Below are 13,198 nucleotides of genomic sequence, written 5' to 3'. Positions count from 1 at the left end.
CTTAAACATTCAGCAGTGATTCTTTTCACTGCTTTCTCTGGCCGCTGCACCCTCGGCTAATTGCTATGCTCGTTTGTATCGGGGGTCAGAAATCCGTCCCTTGCTCCTGCTTTGCTTCCGCCGCTGGGTGATTATGTGAAGTCACTGCAACCGAAACAATAGTCATTGATTCCAATGTGGGATATCTGGAATGGAGTGATAAGCTCTTTATTTTTTGTCAGTTGAGCCTTGAGGGATGTACGACAGCTTTTTTTTTTTCAGAGAATCCTCTCCCTGAAATTGGTTGCTAAATATGGGCCTGTTTCTGCAGAGGGGATGGGAATGATGATTTGCAATCCCTTACGACCTTAAATGCCATACGGTGACTGCACCAAAAGGGCTCATATAGTAGAAAACTATGGAAAACTGAATTTTTGTCACTTTTATACAAAAACTTTCAAAATGTTTGGTTCTTACATGGAAATTAAGCTGCCAAACAACCCTATTTTCAGAATGTCACATTCTACATACATCTACATATATCCTACATGTATGTCTGCTAAATGTACTCTGGACTTTCATCTCCACTTTGAAGTTATAATGAGTGTCTCAGTCTAGACTGCTTTTTGAATTAGGCTCAGTACAGAGCAGCCAATCAGAAAAGAGGTCATTTGCCTCAGTTTTAAAGACACAATAACATAAACAGCCTGTTAAATTCCAAAGGATAAAGAAAGGTTAGAATATTTTTATATAAAGTGAATTATAACTGTTGGTACAAGAGCGCACAGTAACAGATGTAAGTGGACCTTAGGGAAGAACATAAAATGTAAGAAAATGTGGGATATGGGCCATTTAAATGTAATGCATCTGTTTTTAAAGACAGTACGCTCAGCAGAGAGAACGCCAGTGTAATGGATGGTTAGGTTGCTCTCTTGACAAGGCATTTGATTTGCAGCAGCCCATAGATCAATGCCATTTCTGTACAGAGAGCTGAATACTAGGTGAAAAATGGCAGCGTGGTTACAGAAGGCCATAACCTTTAAAATGGAACACTTCTGTAGAAAGATGAGGTATTGTTATGAACCATATTGCCATGTGTAGCAGTTTCAATTGAATGACGGCAAACGTTTAGTTGAACTGAGATGAGAGGGAGGTGCTGGCGAAGCTGATGAGAGTGAAAGTCAAACAGTATTTATAGAGAGGATGCCTTATCATTCCAATTATAGCAGAGCGCCTCTCACTTGCCAAACACAGCAGGCTTTGGTTAAACGCTGTACTGCTATGCCACATACGCTCTGTCATAAAATGTATTACATGCTTCAGTGGCAGTGGCTTCGTACAGAGAAAATCCTAATGCTGGATGGAGTTTTATAAAGTTAAAGCATAATGATCAGGTTTTAATACTTGGCAAAGATTACTGTGAATGTCTTCAACAAAATGTTTGAAGATTATGTTTTTTAAAGGAGCAATGTTGCTGGAGCAATTTCTTGATTCTGAAAGTGTGAATATGTGGGGTATTTGTGTATGTATATTCTTTAAAATGATGCAGTTTAGTTTAAAAAGAGGTCTATGGACAGACAGCAATGCTTTGTGAAAGAAGAGATCATGTACGAGACTATTACAAGAGCACATGTTTTGACTTCAGGTAAATAGTGGTCATTTCATGTGCGGAAAATAAATCCTCTTGACCTAGAAAACATTCACTGACATTGCGATACAACACTGAAACTGACTATGACATATACTGGATTCTGTGTTTTTCTCATCTGCTGAGTGATAGTAAACGTCACATGTATGTATTTCACAGTTTTCAAGCTAAATCCACAAAACTTTTCACAGGATTTGCAGGAGCCTATATGCAATAGTCTAACTGCCATAAATGATGTCATAAAGGACATCTTTCACACTGCCCTTCATAGACATTACAAACATGCATATTAGCGACCATCTTAGATACTATAGCAAAAGCCTAGCAACACATTAGAAAACACCTGGGATAATGTAGCATTTGCCACGCATTACCATAACAACCACCTGGGATTCCATATCAGTGGCCTAGCAACACTTCAGCAACTATCTGGGACACTATAGTAGCATATTAGCAGCCACCTGGGTTAACATAGCAATGATCTATCATCACCTTAGCAAACACCTGAGATTCCATGGCAATGACCTAGCAGCACCGTAGCAGCTGCCTGGGATTCCATAGCAATGGCCTAGCAGCATCTTAGCAGATGCCTAATATAACATAGCAACACCTTAGCAGCCACCTTAAATGCCATAGCAAAGGACTAACAACACATTAGAAACCATCTGGGATAATGTAGCATTTGCCACGCAACACCTTAATAACCACCTGGGACACCATAGCGGTAACACCTTAGCAACCACTTCGTACACCCAAGCAAAGGCGTTCCATCACCTTAACATCTCCCGCATACCATAGCAATAGCTTAACAGCATCTTAGCAGCCACCTGGAATCAATGGCCTAGCAGCACTGTGCTGCCACTGCTGGAGAGCAGTAGCGCCACCGGCCCACTGGGGGAGCAGGTGGGCGGGTTGACCTGAGTTTCTGCAGTTGAATGGGAAGGCAAGTTGAGAGAGTCTGAACTGGTGGCGTCCCGCAGGTTGTTGTTCTCAGTTATTTTTCACACAGAGCATGGGAAATATATGCCTGTAAGTATGAGTGCATTCTAAGTTCATGTAGAGTGATGTAATGTAGTTTGTAGTCTTGTTTATGTTATTACGCAGTCGCGCTCATCAATGCTAATCGCGTTAGCTTGTCTATGGGAAAACCCATTATATGTTAGCATCGAGCTAGCGGGATGCATACTACCTATTGTTTATCTTTTATGGGGGCTATGCCAGCTGCAGTTTAAGACAGTGGAGCTTTAATTTAGATCGTGAAATATATATATTATGTGACTATATGCGTGTTGTACTATGTTCTTTCTTATGTTTGTAGTTTTACAGTGCCTTCATTAGAGAGTCAAATAAACCCTACTACGATGGTGGAAAACTTTTGCCTCTTATTTTGAAGAAGTTATCTATCTGCATAACTGGACATCCAAGTACAGCGAGGGCAGAATAAGCACCATAGTATCAGCCTGGGATTTCATAGCAATGGCCTAAAAGCATTTTAGCTGATACCTGAGATGACAGAGCAACTCCTTTGCAACCATCTAGGATACCATAGCAATGGTCTAACAACACATTAGCAACCACCTGGGATACCACGGCAATGGCCTAGCAGCATCTAGCAGCCTCCTGGGGTGTCATAGCAAATGCTTCAAGTTCAGTCACAAACTTTGTCTGTGGTTAATTACCACAGACAACCAAGGTGACATGTGGCTTGATGTCTATGAAATTAAAGGCAATCAGTCGTAACATTTTAAAAGAAAGAAGTCGTTTAGTTTGTGCCACCACTCCACTGCGCCTCTTAGTCAGTAGTGTCAGTAGAGTCTGTAGCATTCCTGTAATAATGAATCAGTAATAGCCTTGACAATCAAGTAAAATTGACTGAAAAAAATTCTCTTAGGACTGTAACTGTTGGTGATGTGCTCTGCAGTGATGTGTGCAAGCAGTTGTCAAGCAGAGTTGAGAGAGTAAGAGAGTGACTGCAGGCTGGAAGCTGCACATGTTATGGTTTCTGAAGATGGATGTCGAGGTTAGCAAACGACAGCTCAATTACGCATTTACCTTCCACACTCTCCCTTGCTGCACCGCAGAGAACATTGCAATCGATTACACAAGTGATCTATTTTTAAATGCATCTTGCCACCTCGCCCCATCCTGGCACAAGCAACAGTGCTTTGGGTGCACTTTCTGAAGTTATCTACTTTTAAGCAGATTGCTTAATTACAAAGACAGCCCATCTGAGTTGGTGGCCGTGGTTGATCTGGAAATGTTGTTGATGTCATAACAAAACTCCAGGCCCTGAAATGGAAATTTACAGAAGGAAAATAACTTTTTTACCTGAATGTAAGTTAATGTGACATGATTAGGGCTGCCATGATTATTTGGATAAAATTTAATTATCAATTTTTTAAAAATGTCAAATAAAATTTACATTGTCAATGAATCTGACCAGTTTGTATGACAAAGTAAGTTATAGGATACCATAGGATCACTAACGGAAATGATCACAATCATAGGGCCAAATTAAACTCTGGTATATACTGACATGCATGGCAAAAAAGCATTAACTTAAAAAGCTTTAAAAGCTCTGAAAATGTATTGCTGAATTTGCAGATCCTTGCAGATACATCAAAGTACATATTTAAAGATTCTGATGGACACAGGTTTGCCATATATACATTCTTCTAAAGATAAAACAGCAGCCTTGGAAAATGCACTGCATAGAACTTTACTGTCCAGTTAAACCTATTTGTATTGTTTGCCCTTTTGTTTGCTAATATAATTGTTAGTGATGGCCATAAACAAGATTTTATTACAAGTAATTCTAAACCATTGCTATTCTATTGATTGGCAGCTAGTGTTTTCAAATGGTATTAAAAACAGAAATAGTTGAGTGTCACGCTTCCCTTCGGCTCCCAAGCTGACCGAGACTCCATTTCCCCGAATACTACTGTCTCTCACATGACTCCTAACCAGAGTCACATGACTTACCCTCGCTCTCAGTCTCCTGATTGCTGAGTGTTATCACCTGTGCCTCAGCCTATATATACTCACCCTTATGTTCAGTTCTTTGCCAATCTTTTGACTGGCTCCCTAGCATTATGAAGTGTTCCTTGTCTGTGTGGTTTCTCATGTTTTGACCTTTGCTTGTTTTAAGTCTCTGTGTTTTGCCTCTCTGCTTTTGACACTGTTTTCTGGTTTTGGGTCTTTGCCTGGTTTATCTACTTCGTCTTTTGGTATGCTCCCTTACTACTTGTATTTCTTGCTCTTGCTGACTCGGACTTTGTGTCTAAGCCCTTTTCTAAAACCCCTCTTTATAATCTGTGTCTGTCTGACTTCTGTCCAGTCCTGACATTGAGTTACAAGGTTTCTTTATGACAACCCTAATATGTTAATTGTCCCTGACAAAAATGTTTTAATGAATGGTACTTGAAAGCACAGAATTGATCTAGTGGATCAATGCTCAGTCAAACTAATGAGGGATTGATGAATTTCATCAATATTCTAGCTGTTCTGTCAGGTCTAATTGTTTGAGAGTGTGCGCTGTGGTACACTTGGCTGTAGTTTGCTCATATCTACATGAGTGTGAGTATGTGTGTATGTGTGGTTGTGCGCTGTTGGGTCTGCTGTAGCCTGGCCGTGTGCCTCCATCTGTGTAATTAGAGTAATTACTGTGCCTCAGACTGCTGCTGTTTGTTGAGTAAATGGGCTGCACTTATCTGCATTCTCGTTTTACGGAGACTGTGTGTGTGAGAGAGGTATTGTTCAATTTCTAGCTCAGACTTTCTCTGACTGTCTTCATGAGATGTAGTGCTCTTATATAAGATGACATCACTGAATTGCAGTCAGCCCAGGAGACTTCCAGCTGAGCTGTTTGAATCAGGAACATATTATGCTCTGGGGATATGGAAAGTATGCATCACACCTCTGTAGGAACTGAACCACACGCTCAATTATAATATTGTTGTGAATTTATCATGATTTAGATGTGATGCCTTGCAACAGTGATGGATAGTAATGAAGTAAATGTACTGTTTTAAACTGCTTTATTAAAGAATTTCTATTTGTGACTTTCTTTACATTTCAGAGTAAAATATTATCTTTTTTACTTTGTTCTACACAAATGCATCATTTCTTGCTACTATGACCAGAAAACTGTATTTATTAAAATAACCAAAAGAATGTGATGCTGTTTCATATTTCAGCAGACCAATCATAGTGCATCTTTCACAAAATCATACCTATACATTCTGATTTTCCAATTGTAGCAACTGCAGCTAGGCCTGGGCACCTCTGATGAGCTTTTGTAGTTTAACACCCTGTGATGTGTGGGATCTTTGTAAATGGCATACACAATTTCCAAAAGTTTTGATGGGGGAGTGATAGTATGATCCTCTCTCGAAAAAAAAAAAGGTACAGAACTGTTACTGGCTCAGTACCCCTTTTGTCACTAGGGCGGTACCCTCAAGGGTACATCTCAGGACCTTTAGTCATGGATTATAACTGTACCATAATCCACTGAAGCTATATATTCTAAGTTGTATTGACTCCACACACCTCCAGGCTTTTTATTTTATTGTTCTGTTTTACAACATTAGGTTATGAACATGTATAAATACCTCATTTTAAATTGGAAAAAGCTTTTTCAAGTTTCACAGTTGGACCTTAGATCCACTGTTGTACCTTTTGAGCGTACAGTTACGTTGTTCGTACCATCATTTCTAACAATGTGTATGATCCAGTACTTGAACCAAAGACTCAAAATAGGAAGTGCTAGATGTGAACTAAAACAGCATGTAAGATTATAATATCTATAATACCCATAGTATTGCACAGTACATTTACTTTTTATGCTTAGGTACTTTTAAAAGCAAATATGTAGTACTTAACACAAGTAGAAATATAAATAAATGGCTTTCTACTTTAATCAAATAATATTTTACAAGAGCTATCTTTCACTCACTTGTTTCCTTTGTCTAAACTACCTTGAAATAGATTTAAAGCAACATTCAAAATTTCCACCCACTATGACGCACAGTGCCACAAATCTAAGAAGTTGAAGGCTAGCACATACTTTCTCCAAGTCACTGCATCTTTTCACTGCTGCAAATGTAATGTCATTGGATGACTCAACACACTTGCAGGAGAATGCTACCAATAAACAAACAGTATATTGTGTAACTCAAACACACATATTTGCAATAAATTAAACACTGCATAGTAAAGATCAAGCTTATCAGTAAGAATCTAGTCAAATAAGCACACGTAGCTTATCATAGACCAGCATGCTCAGTCTTATGTGCTTGATCCATCTCTGTGCTTGTGATATGTGTGGCTTGCCTATATTTTCCCAACGTCTAATCTGGTGGAGAGGTGAATAATTTATCTGAGAGCTTCCTGTTTCCCGAGCAGAGACTTACATAAACATGAATCTATGTGATCTGTCTACTCTTCATCCTGCTTCCACACAACAAACTCCACCTGCATGGGCCTATTCCAGAGTGGCCCTCATGCATATTTAAAGAAGTATTGTCACAGAACCGTCTAGGAAAAATAGAGAAAAGCTGTAATGGTCCTCTGAGTCTTAAGAGGACAATGCGGCCTCTTGTCTTAAAACAATGTCCTTTTATCCCAATCTGACACCAGTTTCACAGTTTCTCCTCTGATTCTGCTTGAAGACCATACTCACCAACTTTGACAGCTGTTGTGGAACTCAGCAGACAAACAAATACAGCCATGCACCCCAAAAGACTCATACTGCCTAGACAATAACAGCAAATGCTGGTCTAATGAGACGAGTGAATATTAACATGCATTTGTTAACACTGAAGCTATCTAGCTAGCTAGCATTACCCTTGTTGGGTTCCTCAGAGTCCTTCCTTTTTGTCAGCTTCAGATAGGAAACAATTTCTAGCTAGTTTTCTTATCTAGTGCTACAGCATGAGCTATAGCTGTAAATAAGCTTCTTTAGCAGAATTGGCTTTTAAACCATGTCTGTGACTTTGAGTCAAGCCAGCTAAATGAAAAAGTATAACTGTGTTACTACTAGATGAATGTAAACTCATTTGACTTGACATGAAGGTTTCAATGCGTTACATTCATGAAAACAACTTGGTATAAAAAGACTTCACAGCAATTAAACTGTAAGAATGAAAATGCTGCTTCAGATGATGGTGGTTCCCTCACTGCTGTCAGGGCTGGCGTTTCAGATCAGAGCGCAGAACTCTCGTGAATACAAAATCAAAAGAAAAAAAGATAAATTCAACTTAACGATTTCTCTGCTATTATCGAAAATTATTAATAAAATAATACGTGGTTACAGCCCTGGTATGTCCATTTACAGAGCCTGGGACCACCATGAAGATGGGATGTTTTTCCTCCAAGCATATTTAACCCCACTTGTAAGTGTTGGAGTGCAATGGAAGAGGTCTTAGATCAAATGAAGACAAGCTGAATATGCATAGAGAAGAGAAAGAGAGAAAGAAACAGGTGATTCACTTTAGCATCACTCTCTCTATCTGCACCACTTGCAGCAGAAACATGAGTATATTTAAAATGAATCAATTATTCAGATCCACGTCTGCTAACTTTCCACGAATTCATACAGTATGGCTTAGAACCTCAACCTAAATTCTCTCAGAAACACAGATTTTTATTCATCTCTTGGGGCTTAAGAGGCATCAAGAGAATAGTGTCGTAATTTTAATGGGCAGACGAACTGGAAACACTTTCATGTGTAGGCAAAGCCTTTAATGATAAATAATGATGGCCTGTCTTATGTTTTGTGTTGAAAGAATTTGTAGGTTAACAGGAATCTCTGCAAGCATATTTAACACTACTATAAATTGTTAATTGCCTTCTGAAAGGAATTCCATTCAGGAGTGAAAAGGTCATGGTAGTAAGTATGCTCTTCATTATCGGGTATTGGGAGATGTGCAGTGGTCCTTCTAGTTCTACTGGGACCAATGTGTCTGATAAGGCAGGAGACTCTAGAGTGTGTTTGATTATGGGGGAGTGGTCTCAGAACTGTGGTACAGTGGCAGCAGGAGGGGGCAGTAATAAAAAGGAAATGGTGCATGTGTGGGCGCGAGGCGAGAGAGAACAGGAGCACATTGATCTTTAAGTCTCTGATGGAGTGGCCTGGTTTGTTTGATCTCAGCTATGCTGTCTCACTCTCTTTGCTCCTCGCCTCATGGTAGTGGGGCCCTTTTTGTGCTATGATATAATGACAGACATGATGCTCTTTACAAAATGTTTCATTGACATACGGACCATGTAACAAAGTGTTTTATGTGCCAGGTTTTGTGAACTGTACACACACCTGAAAGTTATGTAGTTGTGCTGCTTATATAATACAGCTGCTTCTGATGAGGTTTATGATGGAAAATTACATCCTTGTACCCTTGCAGTGTTGATGTGGATAAAGTGCTAAAAACCCCAATATAAACAATAAATACACTCTTGAAAAGTTGTGATACTGAAAGGGTTCTTTGAGCGAGGCCATAGAGGAGCCACTTCTGATTTTATAAAAAAATGTTACTGTATGGTTCTTAAAAGAACAATATTGTAAATGATGTGACTTGGGGGGGGATTAATACAGTATAATAATAGTAAAGCTATTATTTTGTGACTGTTCCTAACTCAGAAGTATGTGTGGGAGCAAACACAGGGATATTATGTAAGTTGATGGTTAATTTTTGTGAAATAAAAGAACCAGTGCAACTTATTGTAGAATCGATGTTAAATACAAAAAAATTGGTATTAATGTAGATATTACCTCACCCAACATGTTTAAATGTTCAGTTATATTCAGATATGACAATACTAGTGTCTTGCTATGGTTTGCATGAAATAAATCAATAAATGAACAAACAACAAAACCTTTTTAGCCCTCAATGTCAGTGGGGGCTGTTGCTATGGTAACCCAGTTAACCATCACAAGTATGTTCTACTGTTCAGTTGAACATTTTAGCTGATGTCAGGAACCATTTATTTTTAACAATGTTTGTTTAAATTTAAAACTTGTAAGTAATTGCAAAAACAAAGAACATGGATTTTATTGTACACAGAATTGTAGCCTAACAGTATGCAGTGATTGTGAATATTGTTGTTGGAACAAAAGCTTGCTTCTCTTTATTTTTTTGCAGAATTTGAAAATGCCAGCTACCATTTATACTGTGTTAAAATTGTATGATAAACAGAACATTAGAAATGCTCCAGATTAACTCCAGAATAAAAGAAAAACATTTTGTTCCATTCAAAGTTAAGAACATTTTTTCCTTCTGCTATAAAGGCACAAATTTCGAGATAAGAGAAATTGACACTACAGCACAGATGCTGAGTGTGAATAGAAAATTGTTCACTTAGGTGTACAGTAAGAGGCCACTTTGTGTGTGTAGTGATGATGAGAACATGCTGTGTGTCCACAGGTGAGTGATGGCAGTCTGACTGTGTTGTCTATTAGCCGAGAGGACAGAGGAGCGTACACGTGCAGGGCCTACAGCGTGCAGGGAGAGGCCATCCATACCACACGCCTACTCGTCCAAGGTAGAGCCAACAGGATTTCAAATCTTACTTTAAGTGTGTGTGTTTGTGTGTGTGTGTGGACCAGATGTCCCCAGGATGATGGAAAACATAAAATATTGACATTGGCATTTGGCTATGGTTTATAATAATTATTATTGTATTGTGCAATTATGCATTAGGTTTTGAAATACATCACCAATTATGTAAGCAACTGGGTAGAAATTCAAAACTAAGCTACGGAAATGGGGGTGACACTAACATTTAAGCAAATTGTGCATGTGTGTGTTTCTGTCACTATAACATGCTCCACAGTGTCTGCGCAGTAGAGCTGTAGGGCAGTAGCTAATTGGGCACAGTATGTTGGCTGTGTGAAAGTGGATGAGAGAGTTCAGAACTGACTGAAGGAGAGCTCCCTCACTCACATGAATATCAGGATCACCACTCTGACACAATGATCTCTACACATCCCCAGTTAATTACTGAGACCTTCTACAGAATATAGTTGCTGATTGTATATGAATAGACTTATACACTTTTTATTCTGTACATAGATGTAACCAATAAATTAATCTTGTGTTGGAACGTTCCTCCAGAGTAGGTGATGTTTGTCAAGAGTAAAGTCTAGTGTTGCTATAATGCACTGTGCTGTTACTGGTTGAGTGTAGAGGGTTTCCACTGAAGTCTGGTCTCTCTATGGATTGAAGAGTGGAAGATATGTGCACGAGAGCATTGCATGCAGTCCAAACAAGGTCAGGAGCAATAAGAAAATAGTGTAACCCTTACTGATTAAAAATAAAAATTCTGGTAGTCGATAAGCTCAGCTGATATCATTTCGAAAATTATAGAAACTCAAAAAACTAAACTCTAACCTTATAACCTGACCTTAAAACTTAACTAAGCTCTAAATAACATGTTGAAGTACCTCACAATCTTGATCAGCCAATCAAGAGTGCCAGTAGTGCCTGTAAGCATGTACAGTGTAGGGCTGTCACTATCAATTATATAAGAAATTGAGTAATCTAGCAACTACTTTGCCAATTAATCCAGTAATCTGTGGGCTCAAACGAGCTTATTAATAATATACAATGCAGATCCTACAAATATTCTAAAATAAAGCTAAAAATGAAGGCTTTGAATATACTTTCTATGCAAATCGAACACTGTGGCAGAGAATGCACAAATGCATCAGCCTCTGTTTCTTGTCAGACGTAACAGTAATGTAATTTAAAATGTGCATTTTTAGTGTATCTGCAGGTATCAGCAAATGTAAAGTCATTTTAAACGCCATTTTAAGAAAACTTTACTGCTACTTTGAGACAATGTTTTCATAAACATGTCATGGCCACGTGCATCATTTTATAGCAGAAAGACTCACTTTATAAGCAGCCTTATTAGAACCGGTATGATGATGCTAATTTCCACTAGTGCTTCTTAAAATCGAGCTAGCGTGAAGTTACCAGCTTTATAAGGAACTGTGAATCACTTAAATTGCTTATCACTAAGCTGATTAATTATGCATGTACACTTTAATTGATTCTTTTTTATTTAGTAATCAATTTTATTGATTAATTGTATCTGCCCTAATATGGTTATCATTATAGGCATTACATTTAAAGAGAGATTTTCTATGAAACCTTAAAAACCTTAAAATCAGTCATTTTTGTCAGCTAAAAACATACCAGTCATGTCCAGTCCCAAATCTCTCCTCTAAAAGACCTCTCACCATCACTGTTACATCTGAGAGATTACCAGCACTACAGGCCATGTGCAACTGAAACCTCAGCTGGTTTAGTCTTGTGTACTGTCAGCTAGGTAAAGGAGGTTTAGTATGCAATTTAGACATGCCTCTTTCAAAAATTTGCCACCTACATCTCTATCTTCAAGACAGTAGTGCCAGAAGCATCACTTATTTTGATGTCATGATGCACTAGCTAGCATGACAAAGTTATGACAAAGAAGTAATTGCAGCCGGCTGCTTTCTTGTGGGATTCCAGCACACAGAGGGGCCAGAGGGATGGAGATGGCTAAGCACATTATGCTGTTGAGCCAAAGAAGGGTTGAGCCGAGGCGATGTGTGTGAGTGGAGATTCATTCACTCTCAGGCTTATGTAACACACGCTGTCCAAGCATGCACTCTAGCACAGATTCATTCAGTAGGTAATCTTAAGGACAGTCTCAAGACACTCAGCAGTGTTTACTAGGAATGAAAAGACAGCATGTCACAACAAGGGTGAATGTCAGACTCAACCAGTGGCGACTCTATGACCCTCTGTAGACCTCTGGAGTCATGTGTCAATTTGTAGTTGGCAACAAGCTCAGATAAGAACTCTTGAGTCTGAACTAAGAACGCATATCATTTTTGAAGGTCACCCCATCACACAGTAAATTAAAGTGCAAAAAATGTCCTAATACATTTGTCTGATTTAACTCCATGAATGTCACTAGATCTTCTGAATTTCTGAATGAAGAAAAGTTCTTTAAGCAAATTAACATAGTGATGGCACCACCCTTTCATTAATTTAACATTTCAGTCAAAACAGCCATAAAGATAAATGATTAATTTTTTACCATCGCTAAGAAAAAAATAGATAATTATAGAAGTCTAAACAACTACATATAATACATTTTTTTCAATAGTGAATGTGTCCATTCTTTGCCTTTATTGCAGCTTGCATTCTTACATTCTTTAGACTTGGTTTCAGTTTTTCAAAGAAATCTGCAGGGATATTTTTTCACACCTCCAAAGTTCAGTCTCAGAAGTTTGTTGCTTTTTCTGCTTCTCATGATCCAAGTGATCCCAAACACATTCAGTAATGTTAAGGTCTGTACTTTGGGGTGGACAGTCCATTGTTCTTAGAACACCAGAAGCCTTTTTGTTGGCTTAGCAAATTTTCGTCTTGTTTGTTTATTCATTTTCTTGGTAACAGCTCCTTGACAGCTACACATCCTTTCAGACTCATAGCATTGTCTTCTCACAGTGGAAGGATGTACAGAAACACCAGATTAGGTTTTGGTGGTCTACCAGGCCTTGGGCGATTGTCTCTATTTTGAACT

At 38.6% G+C, this 13,198-nt stretch overlaps 1 protein-coding gene across 7 annotated transcripts in view; it reads left to right on the top strand.

Annotated features, from left to right (window-relative positions):
- igsf9bb (immunoglobulin superfamily, member 9Bb) overlaps positions 1-13,198 on the top strand; it is a 153,170-nt gene that overhangs the window by 77,722 nt on the left and 62,250 nt on the right. For 6 of the 7 annotated variants that reach the window (XM_037545910.1, XM_037545909.1, XM_017698557.2 and 3 more), the window contains exon 5: positions 10,048-10,165. In XM_037545910.1, coding sequence (XP_037401807.1) covers positions 10,048-10,165 — 118 coding nt within the window. Of the gene's footprint in view, positions 1-2,569; positions 2,657-10,047; positions 10,166-13,198 lie in introns of those variants that run through there. The other variant, XM_037545914.1, reaches the window with a different exon arrangement.

The sequence above is a fragment of the Pygocentrus nattereri genome, chromosome 16 (assembly GCF_015220715.1).
Source record: "Pygocentrus nattereri isolate fPygNat1 chromosome 16, fPygNat1.pri, whole genome shotgun sequence".
Classification (NCBI taxonomy): Eukaryota; Metazoa; Chordata; class Actinopteri; order Characiformes; family Serrasalmidae; genus Pygocentrus; species Pygocentrus nattereri.
Note: the sequence above shows the minus strand (reverse complement) of the source record. Positions and strands in the feature narration are given on the sequence as shown.